The sequence below is a fragment of the Harpia harpyja genome, chromosome Z (genome assembly GCF_026419915.1).
Source record: "Harpia harpyja isolate bHarHar1 chromosome Z, bHarHar1 primary haplotype, whole genome shotgun sequence".
Taxonomy (NCBI): Eukaryota; Metazoa; Chordata; class Aves; order Accipitriformes; family Accipitridae; genus Harpia; species Harpia harpyja.
The window spans coordinates 116,282,078-116,305,408 of NC_068969.1; the positions used below are offsets into that span (position 1 = coordinate 116,282,078).

The window sequence follows — 23,331 nt, forward strand, 5'->3', positions numbered from 1 at the left end:
GGCTGAATTTGACCCCTTTTACAGGAAACTGCAAACAAAGGCACTGCTCTCTGAGCCAGAGGTAGGCAGATTCCTGTGCAAAAGCCTCGCTGTGCAATTGTCACCTCCACCAAGGGACCAGTTTAACTGATACTGGGGTTTGTTAGCCCAGCTGGGAAGTCACGGAGGTGAGGGCCGCATGAAATTATCACATCCAACATTGCACTAACTGCTGAAAGGTTATCTATACAGGCACTTCTGCATGAGCAGAATAAGCAGCTTTGACTACTGGGCACATCCATTTTCAAAACCACACATAAATACCCAGATAAATGCTGCTGTTCAAGAACTTCATTAGCGAGCTCTGCCCTCGCGTGCGCCCGACTTGACCCTGAAGGACTGCAAGCCCGGAGGGCTCAAGTGCCATTATTTCCCCTGAAAACCTAAGGGATGGACCCACCATGGCTTGGCTGCTTCAGCAAGTAATTTGGCACATCGGGACCAGACCAGTGTATCTCAGTGGGTGCTGAGGCCCTAACTCCAGGTAACATTAGTCTGGTTCCTTGCACCGAGCATTCAGACAGGATTTGGCCGAGACCCCCGCGCAGTGGGAGTGTTTGGTGCACATCTGGAGTGCTTCCTTCCAGAGGCACCCTGAGTTTGAACCCCTTGTGCACAAAGTGAATCAACTCTCTGTCAGGAGGAATCATGGCTTCGCAGTTCACTACAGATCCGAATCGAAACGCTGCCCAGGACACGCCCAAATACTTTTGCTTTCTGGTGCAGAGAAAAGGGAAGGAACAGAGAGAACATCAAATACCATCATAAAGGGCTCTTACTAAAGACACACAGCTCAGTTATTTCTTCCAAAAAATTTAATTGAAATTCCATCTTTATGGCAAATGATACACAGTAAGATTATACAATTTTTTTGTGTTACATTAAATGGAAGTCCTTGTTCAATCTGAAATATGTATGTTGGACTAAAAGCAAGTATTTGTACACATCTGGCATTAAAAAAAAAAATTAAAGGAACTTCTCTCTCTCTTGCATCTTACACTTCATACTGATTACCAACTCTGTCGGTGTGGTAGAACGGGAAAATAAAGTGAGCTTTTAGATATTCCTAGGAAAATCCCAGCCCCACTGAACTCAACTGTAACATCCTCTTCTCCAGGGGAAGCAGGAGTTTAGCTCACAGACACTATCCGCACACCTTTCAATATTACAGCACCACTTTTGGAAGCTATCACATTTTCTAAAATGCAGCCAGTAACAAGGGAGATTTTATAAACTCCAAAAGAGAAAAACTTCAACTAAACAAAAAAAGAAAAAAGCAAAGTTGCAGGGAGTTAATTCAGGAGCACAGCCTAATCATGAGCAAATTCTTCAAAACATTCCATTTGCAAACACCTTTACTTCCCACTTCTTTCCTTAGGACATCAAGGGCTCTGTTTCTGAACTCCTCTATTTTTCCATCAATATCTCCAAGCCAGAGCTCCACAGTGCTGTGGGAGCACTGCTGTGAAGATTCCACTCCCCAGCTCTCATTCCTACTTTCAGGTGCAGTCTCAGTTGTGCAGCTGTTTGTCGGCCTGCGCTGCAAACAGCACCGCCAGCATTAGCAGGAGTACGACCGAGCAGCTTGGGCACGGGGACAGCAACACCGTACTGTCCCTGAAGCCTCGCCACTGCTCAAGTCCAGCCTGAGGACTCGGCTCTTACTGACGAAATCTTGGGATACAACGCTGCCTCAACACATCACTTAAGCTCACTTCCAACTGGTTGCTTTTTGTCAGGGTATATGTAAATGATAAACACTTGCAAATGAAATAAAGTACTGAAAAAGAAGTGTAACTGATAACGAAAAAAATCAAACTGGATTATTGTCTGAGGACTAGAGTCTCCCAGATGCTGACACTTCCGTATGCTCAAACCAATCCAACCAGAGCAGAAAGTGCTCAGGATCTGACAAGGCTGGGTCCTGAGTTAGTAGCACCACATGTTTAAAATCTGCCAGAGGGGCAAACTGAATGCATAATTGTAGGATTAAGACTGCAATCTCCCAAGTGCAGCAGCTACACACCACTGGCAGAGTGCTGAAGAAGAAGGCACATAAATGGATGGGATTTATATCTCCTCACATTAGACATGTGCAACGTAGCTAACTACCTCCGAGTTAGTGCACCATGCTCCCTTCATGGTCAGAGGCAGCAACGGAGTGAAACTCATCCAACCTGCTGCGGACATCTGCTTTGAGAGATGAAAAATTTCTCAGAAATGCATATTAAAACAATCTTTTGACCATAAATAGTACCTAGGACACCAGCTCAGATGTCAACATGTAGATCGGAAGCATCTAAAGTAAGGTCAAATTAATTCCATTGTTAGTTAGCATAGTTAGAAATGCTCCCAAACAGAAAGCCCGGGATTAGATTTCAATGGCAGCAGAATTCCCACTGTTAGTAGTCTCACTGTTATCTAGACTTCTATTAAAAATATTAAGCAGAGCTGCCAGCTAACTTGCTCAGGTAGTTTTTCAACAGGTTTTTGATGCTGCTCTAAGACAAAATAATGTGTGTTAAATAGCAGAACGGAGTAATATTACATGATCTGTTCAGCAAAATGAAGAACCCCACCAACACTATGAGATGAGATCCATCTGCTAAAAGCTAGAAAAATTAAGTGATTTCTACATTATGGTCTAATAGCAGCAATGGGCTTAGTAATTATCTCACTTGTGGTTAGCATACTAAAAAGTGAATTTTAAATACCTTTCATTACTGGGGACAAACATAATGCCTCATAATTAGTGCCAGCTAATATTTTCAGTACTCTCTCCAGTATGGAAATAAAAAGCCAATCTATATTTATAGTATCGCAGTGTTCATAAGAAGTTAACCTTCACTTTCCAGCTTCAGCCACACTTCTAAATGCACTGGTCACAACCTGGATTTGAAGGTCAATATACCCTTCAGCTGGTAGGAAAGAGGTGCAAGTAGGAAGATTTTACAAAACAGATTGTTTTCCACTGACCCGTAAGTGTCAAGCAGAGAAATGGGATCAGAGAAAGTTCTTTGTCCAACAAGAGACGTAAGGCTAGTGTTCCCTTCCCAGATATATTGCAGCCATTTTTATTCTTTTGATGTTGATTCAAAGCTTTTCCATGAAAATTTCGTCCTTCCACACACGTGATAGTCCTACCTACTCCACCTGAGCAAGGGCAGGAATCAGCTTTGCACTCCTTTTTCCTGCCAAGGCAGCGAGCAGAGACCAAGAATGGAGCAAGAAAGGGAGAACAGAAGCCCTGGCTTCTAGTTCCCTGCCACTGAAACAGGCACAGGTATGAAGGGTCAAGGAAGACTTCTTTCTGCTAAAGCAACGAGGGACAGCAGTAATATAGGAGGTTCTGGCACTGAAGGAATTCAAGTCTGTCTCCCCATAATCACACACGGAAGCTGCAGTATGGCAGTGGAGACATCAATCAACTCTCAAGACATATTAGGCCACAGGCCCTAGCGAGGCTGTACAGTAGGATTTACATTGCTCCGTGGCAGTACTTGGCCCACTGGCTGATCGACACAGCATCCATTCATTTCTTTAGTATCCCGTGTTTAATTCTTTCAACATAAAATAGAACAAGATAAACCCCTGTTATACCAACAGAGGCCTATTTTCTTTTTAAACTACCCTATCCTTGAAAGATCAGAGGTTCAAACTGTTCATGCCTCATAATTACATACACAAATAAAACTGTCTGAGCAGCACGGCATCTGCTTCTCAAACATCATGATTAGCTGAATCATCCATTTACAGAAAACAACCTGTGTTGCCAAAGTACTGGCATTTCAGTGCTAATTACGTAAAGTAAACATTTATACCCATGAAGCTGACAGCTAGACTAATACACATATGGCTCAGTCCCACCAAACACTGTCACAGCTTTGCTCCTCCTTTGTCCCTCCCAGGAGGAGAGGTCCCTGTGCGAGAGGACCACTGACTGAGGTGCTGCGGTACTTCTGCCCTGAACTACTTCAAGTGCCGAGCTCAGGCATGCTTTGGGGCGACCAGCCTTTCAGAAAAGCCCCCTCCCAAGACTAACCTGGACACCGGTCCTGGTGCCGACAGTGAGGGAATACTGCCCTAAAAAGGTTTTTCACTCTACAAAACCACCACTGCTTAGGAGTGCATTCAGCAGTCCTGATGCACCCCAACGCCTGCCAAGACAAGCAAGAAGTTTAGCTGGGTTATGAGTGCATACTCCTGGCCCACTATCAGTGCCAGAAATCGAACAGACAAAATTCGGCTTTTGTCAAAAAGTATGCATAAGCACCCAGCTGTTAACCTGCGGGGCTGCCTGCTCTCGGGCATCTGCAATGTAAATTATTCCTGACTTATCATCTCAGTTTTAAACAACAACATCAATTAAGCTAGATCAATTGTACCCGTGGAACTCCATAGGTATCCCACAAAAACCACAGCACTGTGGCACAGTAGATAGCACAGACCAGATCTATAAACCTTCTGGAGAGCAAGCCTGACTTCCTAAATTTATGTAGCCAAACAGGGAAAGCCCTTTTTAATAGTAATTTTAAAAAGCCATTTTGCTTAAAAGATAAACCAACATGTTTCCATACATGCTGCTGATAGCTGCTGGATTTGAAACATACAGTTTGTTTCAATTGAGCATGTTCTTCAGCATCACCCAAGCAGGCTTATTCCTTTCATTTTATGCTCTTCAAACGCTGAGGCTTTCCTGCAGATAATGAGAGTGTTTTTTCAGAAAATGTAAACAAATCTTGTGCGTTCTACTATCCCAGCTAAGCTTTCACTGGAAGTTTCTGGCAGGATAAAAAAAACAAACCAAAACAAAGCCTTATCTTTATGCTCTAAAAAAAAATATACACATTATTTAAAAAGCATTAGAAGTCACTTGATCTTCAAACCCATCTGAAAAAAATCACCCTCAGAAGAGACAATTGTTGACTATGCTGGTTATACTGTACCTTAAGCATAATCAAAACAAATAATTGTATGCTTGACTTGGAAAGCTGAAATTAATGCACTCATGACAAAACTGCATACAAATAAATCCCTGCATAGGAAATAGAAACTAATTTGTAGAAAATTTTTTTAAGTTTTTCAGTGCATACTTATGGGCTCATGCTAAGTCCAATCAGAATCAGATGAAACGAGATCTTTTCACATCTCACAGGATAAACGCCCTTATTTCCCTGCTTTCTACAAACTCTTCTCAAACAAAGAAAACGTAAGAAAAAACAAAACAAAACAAAAAGTCAAGTTCTCCTCACTGTTACATGAGGTTAACACCACTGAGACTACCAGCCTGCAAGTATGTAACGGAGGAGAGTTTGGTCAAGCGATTTCTTTCCTTTGCTCTGCTTCACCAGGGCAATTTTCCTGCATAATCCAGTGGTGCTCTCCTAGACACCCATCACAGCTGTTGATTAGTGAAGAAGGCTTTTGTCTCCCTGCAGATGGGATTTACACAGAGCGGACAGCAGAGAGTTAACTGCCTGGAGCAGACTTCGTTCGACTGGATATGCGAACAGACCAAGTCTGCCAGAGCCTGAAAGACAGTTAATTAAAAATCAGAAGTGAGCAAACCTAGCTGCATAAAATAAAAAAATGCTTTAACATGTCACACTGACTAGTGAGATTGCCAAATTGTGTATCCATCAGACTACACTTTTTAAGCGCCAGCCCCCTTTACTTCAGCAGAAAATCCTGCTTTAAAACTGCATTGGCATAATATCTTAAGAAAAATATTTCATTAAAAGACTACTACAAATGAATACAAAACTGTTTTTCTTTTTTGTCAAACCAAACTTCTGAACTTCTTTTTTAAAAAAAAAAAAAAAAAGAGAACCCACAAACTATGGTAAAAGAAAACACTTTGTGGTATACAGATTAAGTATGGGGGTTTCCATTTTCACTCTTAAACTCAGAATACTTTAAAACTACAAGAAGACATCCATAATCTAGTGGGAAACACACAACTGCAAACTTTTACAACTATTGTAACAAAGAAGATACCTTGGAGAACAGTGGATTTCCATTAAGAGACTCTGCTCTTCTGATATTTTCAACTCCACACTGAATCAAAAATAAGGAGAGAAGAAGTTAAGTCTGCTAGATCCTTCACTAGTTAAGCCTTCAAAATCTTCTTTTCTACTTCTTTCAGAAGTTGCCCCAAAATGACAGAATTAAATGCAATACCATATTTTTCAATACAACAAAAATAACTATGATGCAAAATTTCACTTTGCTGCCATAAATCAACGATCCTTTTTTAGTAAGGATAGTAGTGGCTTAAAAAGTTAAATCTAGAAAGACAAATTCCCACCTGTTTTGTGTTGCTAAAAATTCATTTGAGTTATGCCAGTTCAGATTAATTTTCAATTTACAGAAAAATTAAATTTGTCCCAGATCATATTGCAAAAAGCAACTACAAAGCAAATTTCAATACAGGAAAAGTAATTTTGGGGCACCACTATCCAAACAGTTATAAGAACTATAAAACATTTACCTCATTCGCTAAAACTTGGGCATACTCAATATCCAGTTCATAAAGTGTTTCAATGTGGTCACTTGTAAATGCTATTGGGACCAACAACATGTTCTTCTTTCCTCTTTGGCACAGTCCTTTAATGGTCTCATCTGTCTGTGGACCAAGCCAAGGCATTGGTCCAACCTGTAAGAAAAGGGGGAGGGAAATAAAAAAAAAAAAAAGAAAAAGAAAAAAATCCGTCATTAAATCATGCTTACAAAGAACACCCACGTTTTCTTCAGCAAGACAACACAGACCAGATTATGTTTAAGATGGAGCCAGTTATTTGTATTTCCCTGCTTTTGATAGTACCTCTCACTTTCTCCATTAAATTTTTTATGAAGACATACTGTCCAGCCATTTAAATCATAAAGAAACAGAACCTGGGCTGGCCTAAATGAAACTCTCATTAAAATAAATGAAAATTCAAATAAAGATCTACTGTTTTCAGTTCACTAAAACCCTAACCACTACTGCACGGGGTTTATCGGCCTCTTAAAGTTAGCTCTCTGTGGCAAACTGTCCTTACCTCTCTACTATCCATGAAGTATTTGGTGCTGATGTACCATAATATGCAACTTTAAGAACAAGACAACAATGGCAATAGGTATAATGCCCCCGAGACATAAGGTTACTTGTACTACGTAATTCTGATAAAACTGATGTTCCTTGCTATTTGCAGTAGTAATAATAAGCACAAAGTAATGCAAGCAGTCTTCGTCAAGAATAATGAAGCCTGTTTGGATTAGGCTCATATCATTATTAAGAATGCCTGTATCACAGTGATGACTTTGGAAAAATTGCTCAGAGATCCTCAAAAGGCAACACCTTAAAAATCCAGAGAGTGCTCAATTCTTCCTTCTGACAGAGAATGATAAATGCCAAACTAGATGTTTTGAGATCATAGGTTTTCTAACAGACACATCAAAAATCTACGTTAAAAAGATGCAATATACAAAAAAAGGCAAGAAACTGTGGATAGAGTATCTGGAAAGACTGAATTTGAGTAATAGATGGGAATTCTGTTGAAGCAGAAATACTTGCTGAAAACAGGAAAAAGGCACTGAGGTTATGATCTTCTTAAGCTGGAAGATCATAAACTCCATCACCCGAAAAGCTTTACAGTGGCAGGTGGCTTTACAGCTTCCCTGAGCACATACCTTGGACTGCCACACAAGCCTGTAAGGGTTGGAGTAGTTCAGCTTCTCCATGACTCTCTGGACAGTAGCTCCCACTTCTTGAGGATATGGATCACCACGGTTCACCACCTTCAACACAGAAACACCAGACCTTTTTCTTCCAGTGAACATGTTTGGGCAAAGACCACCTAAATACTGGGGAAGGTGAGCATGCTGCCTGTGATGTGGCTGTGCCCAGGACGGTCTGTATCAAGTGCCTGGCTCATCCAAAACAGGGAAGAAAAACTGCATTCTTGCCCAGCAAAACCCATGATGAAGCTGCTTTACCCGAACATCTACTCCTCCTCCTTCCCATGATAAAAGATAAATTCTTCTATCATCACATGTAGATAAAGTTACATTTCAGTAACAGCACTGCATTTTTGAAAAATTATTTGAGAGCCATTTCACTGCAGTTGCTGGTTGCTGACAGAGGATCAAGTAATTTATTGCAACGTTGCAAAGATTTTACTTTCACTCCTTCAAGGGAAGTATTATTACTGCTTTCTAGAGGTGAGAAAATAACCAAATTTTCCCCCTCATTACCATCCAGGTTTGAGCTGGCACATTTGTGAGGCCATGAAAGCAGCCGTACTGAGCCTGACCTAACCCAGTGCCCCATCTTCAAGGGTGGCCAACTGCACAGATCTGAGTAAGCATGCAGGAGAGTAACCACAGCTCATGTGCCTCACCTTCAGCCCCACTTCAGGCTTCCACCTGCAACTCACTAACTCACCTTCCTACTTCTCTTTTATATTTGCCTGGCAATTCCACAACTGCGGCCCTACCGCACGGGTGTGTGAGCCACATACCCTTCCATTCAGCCCAACCACTGTGACTCTGGCCTAACAATGACAGAAACGATCTGACATAACTCACAGACATGGGCAGCGAGTGAGCCGAGAAGAGGATGACAACATCTTTCCTTTTGTCGGGTGGAAACAGGTTCAATTCCTTCTGTATGTGATCGGTGAAGCACTGTTCAGAAAAAAAAAAAAAGCAAAGACCTGAATCAGAAACACCAAGAGGCATTATGTGATCTCACATGACCCAAGACAGGCAGCTTCAGTGTTCCAGGTTGCCTTAAGAACTTCAAAATTCCCCTTTCAGTATGCGTCGGGCAATAGTGAGAGGCAGCACATATTACATACTGTCAAGTATACAGCGTCACACAGTGCCTGGTCCCAACACACCAATGGCCCCCGTGAACTTTTGATCATCCCAGTAGTTTTAAGATACTGGTAACAACTCTCCTCTACCACCTCTGAAGAGCGGTTCCCGGGCTGGGGAGGGCACATGTGTGCAGCTGCTTGTGCAGGGGGAAAGAGAAATGGTGAATGGGCAGAGCACAACCATCCTCTCTTTAGCAGCCCCATTACACTTAGACTGACTCAGAGTAGACACGCATGGCATCAGAGAAGAGCCTGCTCTGAGAAAGGTGTCCCCTAATGGGCTGTTGAAGTAAGTTTGAGATAACCGTATTCAACTGTATTCAGAGACCTCCACCTTGAGTGCAGCTGACAGGAGAGAACATGGGAGAGACGGACACCTCTGTCCATCAACACCCAAAATGTTCTTAGTACTACACAAAAAATCAGGGAAACACCTCTGACCCTTCATTCCCACCATCGGCGTTTGAACTGAGAGCCGTAACACTGCATACACACAGCAAGGCTGAAGGAGCATACGGAGAGAAAAGCAGCTGCCATCACTGCCGGCATATGGTGCTGCAGGAGCATGAAAATTCTGTCTGCCTGGTCTTCTCTCTTTGCTGTTTTTCACTGTAAAATATCTCAGAAATGTTAAAAAAATTCAGTCTCCATTTCAACTTTATAATCAGGGGCTAAGCCAGACCTTTCAGTTACAGCCTCCCTGGACTTAAAGAAATGCACACTGGTGAGCTTATTTAAAAACAAACAAACAAACAAACAAAAAAACCCCACGTTGTATGTACTCTGTCTAATGGAAACCATTTTGCAGCTTCCCTGAAGATATGAAAGGTTCCTAAATTCTGCTGAGGTGTTTCACTGAAGGCAAGGAGAATACATACTGAAGGCATGGAGAGTGCATAACAACGTCACATCCCAGGACAGCACCACACTCAGGCAGCTTGTCAGGGGAACATCACACAGTGCAGGCAGTTCCACCTTGCCTTCCTTCAGTCATTTTTATCATCTGTTCAGCACACCACAAAAATTGCAAAACCCAAACTAGAGGAGAAGCTCCCCAACAAAGACAAAAATGCCATTTTCTCTGAAAAGGAAGGAGCAAGAAGGTTTCCCTTTATTGCTCCTGCCACAGCCAGTGCTGTACCAAGAATTACCTCTTTGCTGCCAGATAAGAATCTGATGAACTGACATGATATGTACATGTGTCAACCATAGACCTGCTCTGAGCAGGAATTTGGACTAATGACCTCTAGAGGTTCCTTCCAGCCAACACTATTACAATAATATGACTATGCTTTTAAAACAAGACATGCATGATGGTCACTTTCACACATTATCATGCCAAAACATCTGGCATGAAATAACCATCCTTTTCCTGTAATTTCATACATAGTAGACATGACACATTTCATTACAGTAACTAAAACGTACCCTCAAATTGAAGTATTTCTGTTACTCTTCTCAAATATTTTTTCTTTTTTTTTTTTTAACGAAAATATATAAACACAGCCTAAATCAGCAAATAGGTTCATCTTCTTTCAGTACATTCTATAGCTAAAAATCTTTTAAGTTTTGTTAGAAGCTAAGACTTGATCAAAGTGAAGTGTTTCCTCAGAATGTTTCTGTTGCTTAATATTATACTTTGTTTTTACTGGTAGTAAATATTTCTAAAAAGGAAACTCAATAAAAATCTGTATTTACTTAGTTCCTTGTTGTTTTAAGGTCAGCTGGCAATGCAAAGATACCAAGTTTCTCCTACATCGACCAATCTAAGAAAACCCCAGGGAATGCCAATTTGATAACATATCAGACCTGCTCAGTTCACGTCTCATTCTGACTGCTAACTTCAAAGGCTCTCATACAAATCCATACCTGAATAAGAAGGGGATGTGTGGGCCATCGGTCAATTATACTCCACTTCATCTTTGGCTTCTCCCCTTTTTTATTGTAGTAGCGATAAATGGCATTTAAACTGCTTCCTGAAATACAGAATTAAGAACATAAGTTCAGCCAAGGCATTAGCAACCTGTCAGATTAAAAGTTTTGTAGCAAGGTATTATAATATTTAAAAATGCTACATATTTAAAATGCAACAGTCAGTCAGAACCGAGAGCCTCAAATGGGAACAATCATATCAAAGTTCATACAATGTACAAGCCAGTAACAATTTGCTACACCATTCTTTAACTAAAGAACAATTATTGTTCTATTTTCCATGAAGAAAGCTTACTCAGTCGTGTTCCTGAGCCTTCAGTTTATGTTATCTCACAGTAACAATGGTAACATAAAGCTGCCCCGAGTTAAGAAGTCTCTACCCAAAACTCGGAATTCTAGTAAATACAGAAGACCTTGAGCTGGCAATGAAGCTAACAGGAAGGGGCACTTTGAGGAAGACAGGACAGCTTGCACTGACACTCTGCAGGCTCCCTCAGGCTCGCAGACATGCGCCTCCGTTCGCCTCTGTCCATGCTCTGCTCCTGCACAGACGCTCACCTGTGGTAGAACAACTGTACTGTGGGTACTGGGTGAAAGCGATAGCCCTTTCAATGCCATCTTTCTCCATCTCTTCAATTGCTTCTTCTGTCAGAGGATGGACATACCGGAAGCCAATGTAGTATTTGTGAGGTGCTGCCAGCCAGAGCATAGGAAAAGGAATTGCAGGGAAAAAAAAAAACAAGAACTCTGAATAACACATCATTAATAAGCACAAAGTATAGAACCAGACAGACTGGAACTGTTGAAATAAACTTGTTGATAATTTTCTGGCTACTTTTCTAAACCACTGTCATATAAACACATCTTTCTTTGGCCAAGTATTTCTTCTGGTAACTGACTTTGCTGTTATTAGAATTTAAAAGTGATTTATACTATTGTTTGCTTCTGCAGGAAGCATCATTCTTCTGCTTTTACTTAGTTAAGCAGAGGTGTGGTTTCCAGACTGTACAGAGCTCTGACATTTTACTGGGCAAGTTCTGATTTAAAGGATGCATTGGTAAAAAAGTATCACTCTGAGATGCTAAATGAACACTACTATGCCCTAACCCAGATCACAATTACAGACGTGCTACAGGCTTCCTAACAGCACAGCTCAACTCGCGTACTGAAATCAGAAGTCAGATGTTTTAAATACACCAATGTAATTAAAATGCCAAAACCTTAGGAAAGACAAGGCTTTCTTCATTCCACCATACAAAAGGAAACACATTGCTTAAGCAGTTTGCACATTTCAGGAAATTTGATTTACCTAAACTTTTGAACATAATTGGGCTGCAATTTTGTGTTGCCAGCGCTGAGATATTCTGCTCTACAGGGATCAGTTTCAAACAGGAAAAGGCCCTGCACCTTATAGACATTAGCTGCTTATAAGGTGTTTCGAGAAAACCAGGTAATTTTATCCCTTTCATGCTCCAGGTGCCAATAGAGAAGTCCTCAAAACAGGATGCCTTCAGTGCACGAAGGATTCATTTGCCTTTGCCGGATCAGGCCCTCAGTCCCAGCACTGCAGGGGCATTCAGGCAGAATTCCCACGTACCAACCGTTTGCTCCACATGTCCTCCCTTCCTTGCCCTCTAACTCCTTTTTCAGCTTCAGCAAACACCTGCCTCCCCTGCCTTTCCCTCACCTACTCTCTTTTCCTTCATCATATTATGCAGATGTAATTCTATTTCACTTCTTTCCACTTCCTTGCCTCCAGTTAACCACATTAAAAAACAAAGCTAAAAACAAGACAAGGTGGAATCATTGTTTGATGCAACTTCTCTGGTCACCATCCTCGCGAGAGAAGATGCCCTCCCTCACCCTGGTAAGTCTGCTCCATTTGCACATAAACCCCCAAGGACCAGGACTGTTGTCTGGGGCAGGAGATCAGTGATACTGAATAAGGGATGCATATTCTTTCATTCTGTTTTCTGGGTGTTTTTCACAGAAATCTTCATGACTTTAAACACTTTATTTTGGAGGCAATATCATTCTCTCCAAGGACAACATTTTAGGTTTTTCCATTTTCCGCTTATCTTTTGGGTGTCTGCTTCGAGGTTAGGGGAGTATGGTTTGGTTAGGGGGAGGGAGGAAAGGGAGGTTTGCTGTTTTATTTTGGTTTTTTTTAAGTAGAGGACAGAGGTTCTTAGAACAAAAGCAAAGTTTCTTCTTCAGGGTTTCCGGGTCACTAGCTCTGAAATAACATTTAAAAGGTTTCTGAAGGAAGCAGATGTCCCATGCTTGGTCTCCACTCCATACATTTATGCAGGATTCAGAAAACAGGTTTAGTCAGCCCCAGTTCTCTGCAGGAAGCAAGACAGCTCCCAGCTGGGAGCAGCAGCAAATAATGACCCAATGTCAGGAGCCCTGAGAGCCAGTAACCTCATTAACATTTTTAAATGGCATTAAAAACAAAAGTCTGACTAACAAGAGCAAAGACAGTAGGAGTTTAACCTGGGAAAGGACATACTGGGAAAAAACATGGCCAACCTGGAAACTTCTTGCAATACTCTCACAGTATTACATTTTGTCCTGGGTCACAGGCAAAGGAGAGATTATGTTCATTTTGTTGTTACAGTTATTCACAACTACTGGGAACAGAGTGACATCTCCTTCCACAAAGAGCTGCCAATTTAAAGAAACAACATGGCCCCCTCATACTGTGAGCTTGCATTCTGCTGACAAGGGAATCTCAGCTAAAATACAACTTGTAAGAAATAATAAGAACCGTTATAATTAAAAACAGTAAAAAAGATGTGCCTTCTTAAAATATAATTACCATTGCAAGACATTAGCCTATTTGATGCCAGCACTAAAAAAAACAAACCCCAACAATAGAAATGGATTTTCCTATCACCATGTTTGCGTGATTTATTCTTACAGACTACCAAGCCTACCCAACCCCACTCATTCAGAAAGGAAGAGCTCTTGTTCATTTTCAGACAGCTGCCTGTAACAATAAAGCTTCATTTTAAAATTATATTGTTCCCAGATGACATGGGTGAGGCTGTTCATGTACTACTTTACATTAGTCCCATTGCCAAAGTGTAACATGCCAAATGTATAGTCCAAGTCAGTAAATCAGTAGATTGATTAATTTACACAGGACGGAATTTTACAGGTGGTTATTGATACTGCCTAACATGAGCTCTTCACCGACTGCAAATACACACAACTATAAACTCCATGCCCCAAAAGTCCAGATCAAGGTAAAACGAGTATGCGAAGTATTTCTTCTTTGCCATGTGTTTCAAGTCTTACCACCACAACTTGCGAGTTACTCGTTAACAGGGCTCAGCATTCCCAAAGAGCTACCTGTGAGCACACAATATTCCGAAATGCGTAGCTCAGTCTGGAAGCACATCCAACTGTTTCAAGCTATTCTGAAGCAACACAGTACTTGGTAACGCTGCAAGTTACTTGAAATGCTTAAGGAAATGGTTAGCACTTAATTCAATTGTTAGCAATGGTTAGCATGCTCAATTTTTAAAACTGCAGCTACTGCTGGGTAAAAAAGGAGGTCTCTAAATGACTTATCAGCTGTAAGAACTGCACAGAGGTGGGTGTGACTTCACAGAAAGTGGTCACCAAACAAAAGCAAGCGGGAGTAGTACACTGAGAAAAGCAGATAAACTTTCTAAGCTTTATCTGCAGAACCTGTTGCAAGCCTGACCCTTCAGGGGCTACTGCTGCTAAAAACACTACTGCCTTGGATGCCACAGCAGGGTGCGGTTTTGGCTTCAGGCTTTGACTATACTTGCAGGGACCACAGCTGGAATTAAGCTAGAGTAGCACCTGTGGAAAAAAGGATCAAACATCACCCAAAAGAAGGTATCAGTGATGCGTTACATGCTGAACAAATGAAATAAATTTGGTCCTAGCCTTCCAAGAGCATTACTTTTCACCTTCCAGACCCTTTTACCACTCTTCTACCTCTAGCCCTTTTCTACCGAAGCCTGAAGCAGGCACCACAAAGAACTACAAAATACCTAGGAATCAAATAATATGTATTGTCAAAAATGAAGGGGGATTCCCTGACACACCAGCACCACATCAGCAAAGGTCACAGAAACTGAAGGGAGAAGGCGGCTTGCAGCATCACGCATTGTAAAGCTGCTGAGCTGAAGAGAACTTTGAGTGCTCCTCTTTGGAGGCTTCTACTCCAGCAGTACTTCTGTTAAAAATGTTTAGTGTTCCTATTGGTGTGGCAGTATGAGAAGTATTGTCTGTAGCCAACACATCAGTGAAGAATTCAGAGGGGAGCTTAGTGATGTTGTTAATTCCTTCTACTCACAAAGGTAGTCTGCTGCTTCAAGAACAAAAAGCATAATGCAGAGAAATATCTTATTGGAACAAAGGTGACCCCAGACAGGTCATTTCAGGCAGACCAACCATCACGTCACTGTTTCTCCTGGCTTTTGTCAAAACAGTGGTGATTGACTGTCTTTTTCTGCCTGTCCCATGAGAGGCAAGACACAGAAGATGGCCATCACCCTTGAGCTGCTACATGACTGTGGAAGTTTAATTTCTAGTGCTGCCACTCACATTTATTAGCGCCATGGTTTTAATGTCACATAGCAAGAAACCGTAGCATAAAAGGTACCCTAAGCAAATGACCTATCACCTTCAGCAACCAGCAGAAGAGGAACAGGCTTCTAGTTCATCATAGCTGCTAACTGAGCAACAATACAAGCTGAAGTCAAATTCAGCTAACAACCAATTTGAAAGCAGTAGCTAAACTGGTGCAAATTCCACCATGAATGCGCTTAACCTGGGTGAAAAACGACTCATGTATCAATTTGGTTGGAGGTTTTAGGAGAGAGATCGAACATGGCTGAATCACAGCAAATTAACATTATGCACACAACCACAGTTGTCTTGTGTTTGCATACCTAGCCCACTGCAACTGCACAGTAAAACCTGTTAGCTGAAGCCATTAGTAAAAGGACATTCACAGAAGCATCTGCATCCATTTCCCATTACACTAGTGCTATCAGGTAGCTTGGCACAAGGTAATCCATACAAGTCACAGCTCCTTGCTGTGAAGAAGCAAGGTTCAGCAAGATTCTGTGACCTGAGAGAGGGGAGGGAGGCTGTATTCACCTTTCAAGTTCTCTTGCCACCAAGGAAGAAACGGCAAGGACAGCGTCTACTTCCACTCAAGCCAAACCGTTAGGCCTTATCTCCTGCTCATGTCCTTGGGTGGGGCTCACTGCTGTCACTCAACCAAGCCCTGCCATGTTCATCTACGAAACCTTGTCTTTTCTTCCAACCAACCTCCTCTTCAGTCCTGAAATCAGGCCTAATTAGTGTGTGTTCTTTCATCCATTATTAATAGTTAGATTCAGACAAAGCTTCAAAAGCTCTGGATACCTCCAAGCAATAATTGCAGAGGGGCATTTCGGAGGAACGAAAGACACCTGCGACTTTGGAGAACAGTCAGACTCCTGACACCCTCCCATGCAGTCACCTATTCTTTAGGCTCAGGCTGGCAAAACAAAGGCAAATACAAAACACTTTATAGCGTTAAGTTCTGGCCTCAAAGCTGTTCTGCATCAGACAGTCCCTGCACAGCATCGTGGCCGAGCTGGCGCTGAACAGGGAAGGGCACTTGCAGGAAGCAGCAGGAGCAGGGAACGCTGCACTGTCCTCTCTCTGAGCCCTAACTGCTGGCTGCTGTGAGTGTGCAGCAGCCGTGAAAGCTGGCCGTGCATTTTACAGCAGGACATCCCACCCCCCTGTGAAACTCAATAGCACCAGTGTGCAGAACATGAACGACCAGGAAACCCTAGGTCGACAGGCGTTTCTTATTCTGTGTGTGCATGCACATGCGCAGCCTAAGAGGATCGTCATTCTCCCACTCTACCTCTTCATAAGAGAATTACATGAGATTATACTGCCACTGCCAATGGTCACAAATCTCCACCTCATTTATGCTAGCAAGAATGCCACTCTGAACACCCTTCTCCCATGCCTGCCTTATTTTTTCACATGAAATATACATTCCCCTTTCTTATCATCTAAGGCTCAACCGCTTGTCTTCAGTGTAGACTTCTTCAAGCTCAAGCAGGGCTTACGGGGCAAGGTATGACACCTTGCACTCATACACACCAGCGGAGACTCCCATCGCCTAGCTTCAGACATCTGAAAATAAGATATTTGTCTCACAGTCATCTAGATTTCTTCCCATAATCAAAGGGGAGAGATAAGTGTATCTTTAGAGGGTAAGCCCGCCCTTTGATAATGACTTTAAGATGAATTGAATCACTTCCTCTCCAAGCCCTACTCTGTCTTGATGAAAGATGGAGCAGAGACCACCAGCTTAGGCCAGATGCCCAACTTCCTGATGGCCGAAGTTACGCAAGATGAAACACGCCAAAAGCATCTAAGGGTGGACTTACCCTGGGCAGCTTTTCAGCTAGTTACCTTGGGCACAGAGGCGGCAGCTGGAACACAGCACATACTGGATCCAGCCTGAGAAGGTGGGTAAATGTTTGGTTGTTGGCTTTTGGTGCTACACTGTGTTACTGCAGGTTGAATGAGTACTGACAGTACTCTCCAAAATCAAAGCCATTTTGCAATGCAGACCACAGCACAAAAATGTATTTGCATGTGTGGGAACCCCATGCTTTTGCATATGCTGAGGTTTTAATAAGAACTTCTGCAATATCTTTGTCGTAATTTCCTAGCAGGACTGAAAACACTGTTTACACTCACAATAGAAATCAAGAAGCAAAAGCTGCTTTACAAGCATATACTTTCAACACATGAAGCAAAAGAAACTTCTAACAAGCACAGTAGAGTAAAGAAGTACCGGTGCGAGGAGACATGCTGTCCAGCAGTTTCACCATGCCTTCTCCCTGCACCGCCGTCCACTTCTTGATTGGCGATCCACCTCCAATCCTGCTGTACTGCTCCTGGATTTTTGGTGTGCGGCGTTTGGCAATTAATGGTGCTAATTTACTAAAGCATTCAAAAGGTACACATATTAATACCATAACCCAAATCACCACCCCTTTCCCCAAATCTCTCCACTGCAGTGGGTTTTCTGTGGCAATCTCCCCAAATTATAGCAAGCCAGCACTGCATGGTTTAACGTTATATTCCATCACCCTTCCCAAACTTACTAGGTGACAGGAAACCACAACTTGCAATTAGAAGAGAATGATTTTGGCACACCTATTTCCAGAGAATTATAACATCGTTTCTTGCACTGACTGGTCCCAAGATGAGACAGTCTTAAGAAATGCTGATATACACAGAAGTTACATGTTCAAGCCTACAGCTAAGACAGCAACACCCAACACTGACTGTAACACAGGAGTTCAGTGTTTCTCACTTTTGAGCTGGAAGCGTCATTAGATCTCTGTCCAGGAAAAGACGAAGTAAGAAATCATGCACATCATCCAGCCGTTCTGGACCTCCCATGTTTAACATCAAGATTCCTGTTTTAGGTTTCCTATGGAAGCAAGAGATATTTCAAATCCTAGTGACCTACTGCTTTTTTTTATTATTGTTACAAAACAATCAGCTTACCCTTCTGCATTTGTCTTTTGCAAAAGCAGCATCCTATTTAGAAGCATGAGCTGCTTATGTAAAAATATGAACTACAAGCATGAATAAGCCAGAGAACAAGTATTTACATGATCTTTACTTTTTTTAAAAAAGTAATCACTTTACAACACAGAGTTTAACTGGAAATATACTGAGAAAATTATCTTGCAGCTGAAGGCTGTAAAGAAGGTTATAAAACAGGGTCCAAGGACTATCTCAGCTGAATGCCAGCTGTAGATTCCAACCAAACGAAGGAGCAGCTTCCACAGAAAACAGAAGAGCTACCCACACAGGTCTTTGTCTTCATTGCTTTGGAGACACATCTCATCTCCTAAAGCAGTGAAAGCAGCAAAGAGCCATTCTACACATAAAATAAGTGCAGGGTTGGTTTTGTTTGTGTTGTTTGGTTGGTTGTTTTTTTTTTTTTTTCCCCAAAATGGGTTTTCTATCCAGGTGCAGGCCTGGCACACTGTTCTATGGATAACGTCCCTCCCAGCACAGCAGAGCGGAGCAGATGGCGGTATCAGCTTTTACAGAAACGGCTGCTGATCACAGCTCCCACCCAAGGGGTGGATTTCCCCACCGAATCATTTCCCCTGCCCGAGGGAGCCCAGTGGCCAGGATCTCTTTCCTCCCGAGTGGACAGAGCTGAGGCTGCACAGGGAGCTTTGCCCTCCTCTTGTTCAAGCCAAAGTCTTACAAAGGGGCACTGAGAGGAGCCTAGGCCTGCCCCGATGTGTCAGGACCTCAGTTTCCATTCCCTTCCTCCTGGAGTGTCTATCAGGAGGTTGCTAAATAAAACCCAGGAAGCAGGAACCAGAACCTCAAATAATAATATCCTACTGTTTGTTCTTCTATTGCTTCTGCACTGCCTCAGGCCTTACTGTGGGCCACTGCCTCACTGCATTCTGCAGAGAACAAGGCAGGCCATCCTTACCCCACAGAACTGTGAAAACAAGAGGCTCGGTGAATGCAGCCAGCCAGATAAAAGCAATCACACACGCACAAAAAAACTAGATAAAGCCCCGTGACTGCCAAGTTTTACCACACAACCAGCTTTGCTATGCAAGTACAGCAGCACACCATATCTGAGAGGGACAGAGGGCAACGAGAGCACAACACACCCACCCAGACCTCACTGCAAACTTACCGCACTTCTGGCTGAATTTGAGGTTTTGTGCTTTCTGTCACTGCGGCTGCGGTTGCCTGACCTCTCCATCGCACCGGGACCCTCAGCTGACTGCTGCTTTTTACAACTGGAAGAAAGATAACAGCACATTGATAACCTTGCACCAGGCTGAGGGGCCTCTTCACCGGATAGGCACTAATCCCTCAACAGCTACATAAACACACTTGGCAGTATTGTGCTGCTTGGCATTTTCTCCCTTAAGCTCCAGGTCCTGGAATCAAAGAAAGTCAGGAAATTGCAAGCTTCTGCCTTTCTTTAAACACTTTGTATACCAACAGCTTTTCAGATACCAGGCAGTAACCTAAAACCAAACAAAAGCCTCACTGATCTTTAAGCTCCAGTCGTAAGTCCAAAATAACTGGTGACAACACAAGAGAAACCACGCGGGGCTGACACACTAAGGAAGTAAGTATGTCAAGCTAGGTAACTCCTCATGGTACAGACACACCTGGGCTAACTCTAGACAAGCAAAGTATTTCTATACCACCTCCACCATGTAGGTTAGACATTCGCCAATTTAGGGTCCCCAGCAAACTTCAGCAATGTAGGTCAGTACCTGTTAGCCATGAGCACACAGTTCCTTCGTTTGACCATGTGTCATGTACACTGAGCAGCAATTTCAGAATCCATTTACCTGAGGACACAGGCAGCCTTCTTCCTCCCTACCCAGCTAGGCGACTTCTATTATTCCTGGATTTCAGCATCAGCCAAAACCCAGTATATTTTACTTCCCACATGCTGGTTACGGTCTGCTTTTTCAAAAGCACGCTTTGTTTTCCCTAGGAGTTCATAGTCATTACATGATATTTTTTAGTGCAACAATAGTGTGAATTGCCCAAGATGAAAAAAATTGTTAAATTCTGCATCCCCGGCTCTCCAGCAATTGTTTGGTGTGACACTTCCCTTGTCAGACTGCAGGAGTTCAGCAGCAATTGAGCCCCAACAGCACAGACCTCCTCAACAGCCGATCCACCCGCTGAGAAAAGCATCCATCTTATACTTCACAGGTCCCTAATAACATCCTGAACAGATGCTGAACGCCCTCAAAACCTGCTGAAATCAATGACAGTGAAAAGCATCTTGCAAATCCAGCTGCTTACTTGGGATTAAGAGTGTGTAGCTGTGGATGCCTGTGTCTGCAGTGATATAAAAGGCTGCAAACTAAAGAACTTCAAGCATTGATGATGCCTGACAGACTCTTGTCAAATATTTATATTCTTCTTCCAGTTCTTCGGTTATTACTTTTTGAAGCACTGACACTATATGTTAATTACATAGGACAATAAAAAGAGAAGTTTCAATGGCTGTATCGATCCTTCTGTGCTGTAAATAAATACTGGAAAGCATTTGTTTTACTTAAGGCGAGGTCTGGGCACATTAATATCTGCACCATAAAGCACATGACACAGAACGCACAGGACATGCGACGATGATGGTTCCAGCCTGATGGAACGTTGATAAAAGTGTTCTTTTATAAGTTTTAGAAATGGCATTATCGTATTAGCCTCTGGAGCCAAGGCCCAACAAAACTGGTCCCTGGTGCGTGCCCGCACTTCCACTCGTCTCAGGGTCAGCACACCGGTGCCTCTCGGTAGGTACGTGAGGTTACTCCGCCATTACAGTGGTAACTGGGTAATGCGTTGTATCTACAAAGGTTAAGGAGAAGAGCTCCTGCTGAAGGAGCACGCAAACCCGACCGCATGTTGTAAAAACTGCAATACACACGTGTACGTAGACAGCATCTGTAACGCACATTTGTAGCGTTAGGATAGCTGTGAAACTGACTTGCAGCTGTATTTCTTATTCACACCTCCTCACCGCACCTGGCCTTATTTTGAAAACGCAACCTGCGAATGGTTAAACAAGGATGACTTTTTACACAAATGCTTTCTAAAAAGGGCCTCGTCTAAAATTAAACTCTCGTGAGGGAGAAAAAACCTAACCACAACAAAACACCCAAACAACGAAAAACCAAGCCCGACAGCAGCAAACGACAGATTTTTCCGAGACGAAAACATCCCAAGCCTCACAGCCCTCCGCTCATTCACAGGAAAAAAAAAAAAACCAAAACCATCATCAGCCTGTCCAGCACTTCCCACACTCGAGCCAGACTCACGGCAAGGTCTCCGCACCCCACGTACCACAGCGCGGCGACGCGACCCCCCCCGCCCCCGGCCAGGGGCAGCCCCCCAGCGCCGCCGGAGCCCCCCCACCACCGCTGCCCGCAGACCCCAGCCCCGGGCCACGGCGCGGGGACGGGAGGCCGCCGCTCCGCCGGCAGCGTTACGCAAAGGCACCTCACGGGCGTTGTGTAACGCGGTCCCGCTGCCCTCACGGCCCCCGCGGCGAGGCCGGCATCCCTCAGCAGAGCCCCCTCCCCGCCCTCAGACACCCCACACACACAACCCCCCTCCCCGTTCCCGCCGGTTGCGCACGGCGCCCACAGACTCACGATAACCCGCCGCCCGTCCGGCGGCGGCGGCGGCCATTTTGGCGGCGGCCGCCTGCATTCCCTCAGACGGCCCCGTCGCCTCCGCCGCCGTCCCCCCGGCACCGCCCCCGCTGCAGCGGGGGCGGTGCCGGGGGGACGGCGGCGGAGGCGACGGGGCCGAAGCGGGAGAGCCGCGGGCTGCGGTGCCCCGGCCGTCCGCCACGGTCCTGCGTGACCGTTACCACAGGACGGAGGGCGCAGAAATGGGAGATGGAGCACCGCGCGATGGAGACAAACAAAAGGCCCCAGTACGCCGTTTCTTGAAGCTAAACTCGTAACGGCGTTGCTTGCGTTGTGCCCGGGTTACGTTTTGAAGGTTTTCTTTGCAAACGTGCACGTGACATAAAATACATACTTGGGCATCTCTTAGGTTTGCACAGTTAGGCTTTAAAGGAGCCGCAGATCCTTTAAGGAAAAAATTTAAAATTGTTTTTTAAATCCAGGGAGCTGTATCAGCAGAGAAGCTCATCCACTGCCTCAGATCTTGGTCAGCTCTTGCACACAACCTAGGATCCTCACCTACAGCCATCCGTTGTCTCTCCTTCCCTGCTTCATGAAGACCCCAGTGCGATCCCAGCCTGCCTCTTCCAGGGGACATTAACCGATGGCCTCTTCCACCATCTGACAGTGGCGGTGCGTTTCTTTGCCCCTCACTGGACTGATTTACGAACTCGGGAAGGCTCGCTAGCCCTTCGCATAAGCGTAATGAGCCGGGCAGCGAAGCGACCCTTGGCTGTGCCAGGAACTCTTACCCAGCTGAGACAGGGAGAGATGCTGTGCGTCTCAAGGACTCCTGCTGCCCGGCGGAGGCAGGCGGGGGACGGGAGTAGAGATAGCCACTTCTCATAACAACCTGCAGCCAGTTCTCTCTCCTAACGACCTGGAGACCTTGTTATTGCAGTCCTCCCCTCACACGCTGCGAGCAGCCCCTATCTGTGTTTGGAGTTCTCAGTCTCGGAGTTTCCCTTATCTGCGTGTGAAATGGTACCAGCGCAGCTGGCATCCCAGCAATTTGTTGATGGCAAAAGTCAATCGCCTCCCCAACCTACAAGCAGCGGTACTACGGGAGGCCCTTGGAGCTCTCCCGGACCGCAGCGGGCTGGGACCAGCATCTCCCCCTGAGCGGGACGGGACGCCTCTCCGAGCTCCCAAACTCTCCTGTTTGCGAAAACTGGAGGTCTGTCACCGAAAGCCAACATGGCTGGGGCAGATTCTCTCCGCTG

At 44.0% G+C, this 23,331-nt stretch overlaps 1 protein-coding gene across 1 annotated transcript; it reads right to left on the bottom strand.

The window, feature by feature from the left end:
* Window positions 1-836: 836 nt before the first annotated feature.
* Window positions 837-22,172, bottom strand: FECH (ferrochelatase). Its single transcript, XM_052777380.1, has 11 exons — window positions 22,070-22,172; window positions 19,579-19,684; window positions 18,214-18,333; window positions 17,689-17,837; window positions 11,391-11,525; window positions 10,770-10,876; window positions 8,608-8,706; window positions 7,711-7,818; window positions 6,530-6,694; window positions 6,037-6,096; window positions 837-5,569 (listed from the first exon to the last, which is right to left on the bottom strand). The coding sequence occupies exons 1-11, from the start codon at window positions 22,125-22,127 to the stop codon at window positions 5,435-5,437; spliced, it is 1,242 nt and encodes a 413-aa protein (XP_052633340.1). The 5' UTR covers window positions 22,128-22,172; the 3' UTR covers window positions 837-5,434.
* Between the last annotated feature and the right edge of the window lie 1,159 nt (window positions 22,173-23,331).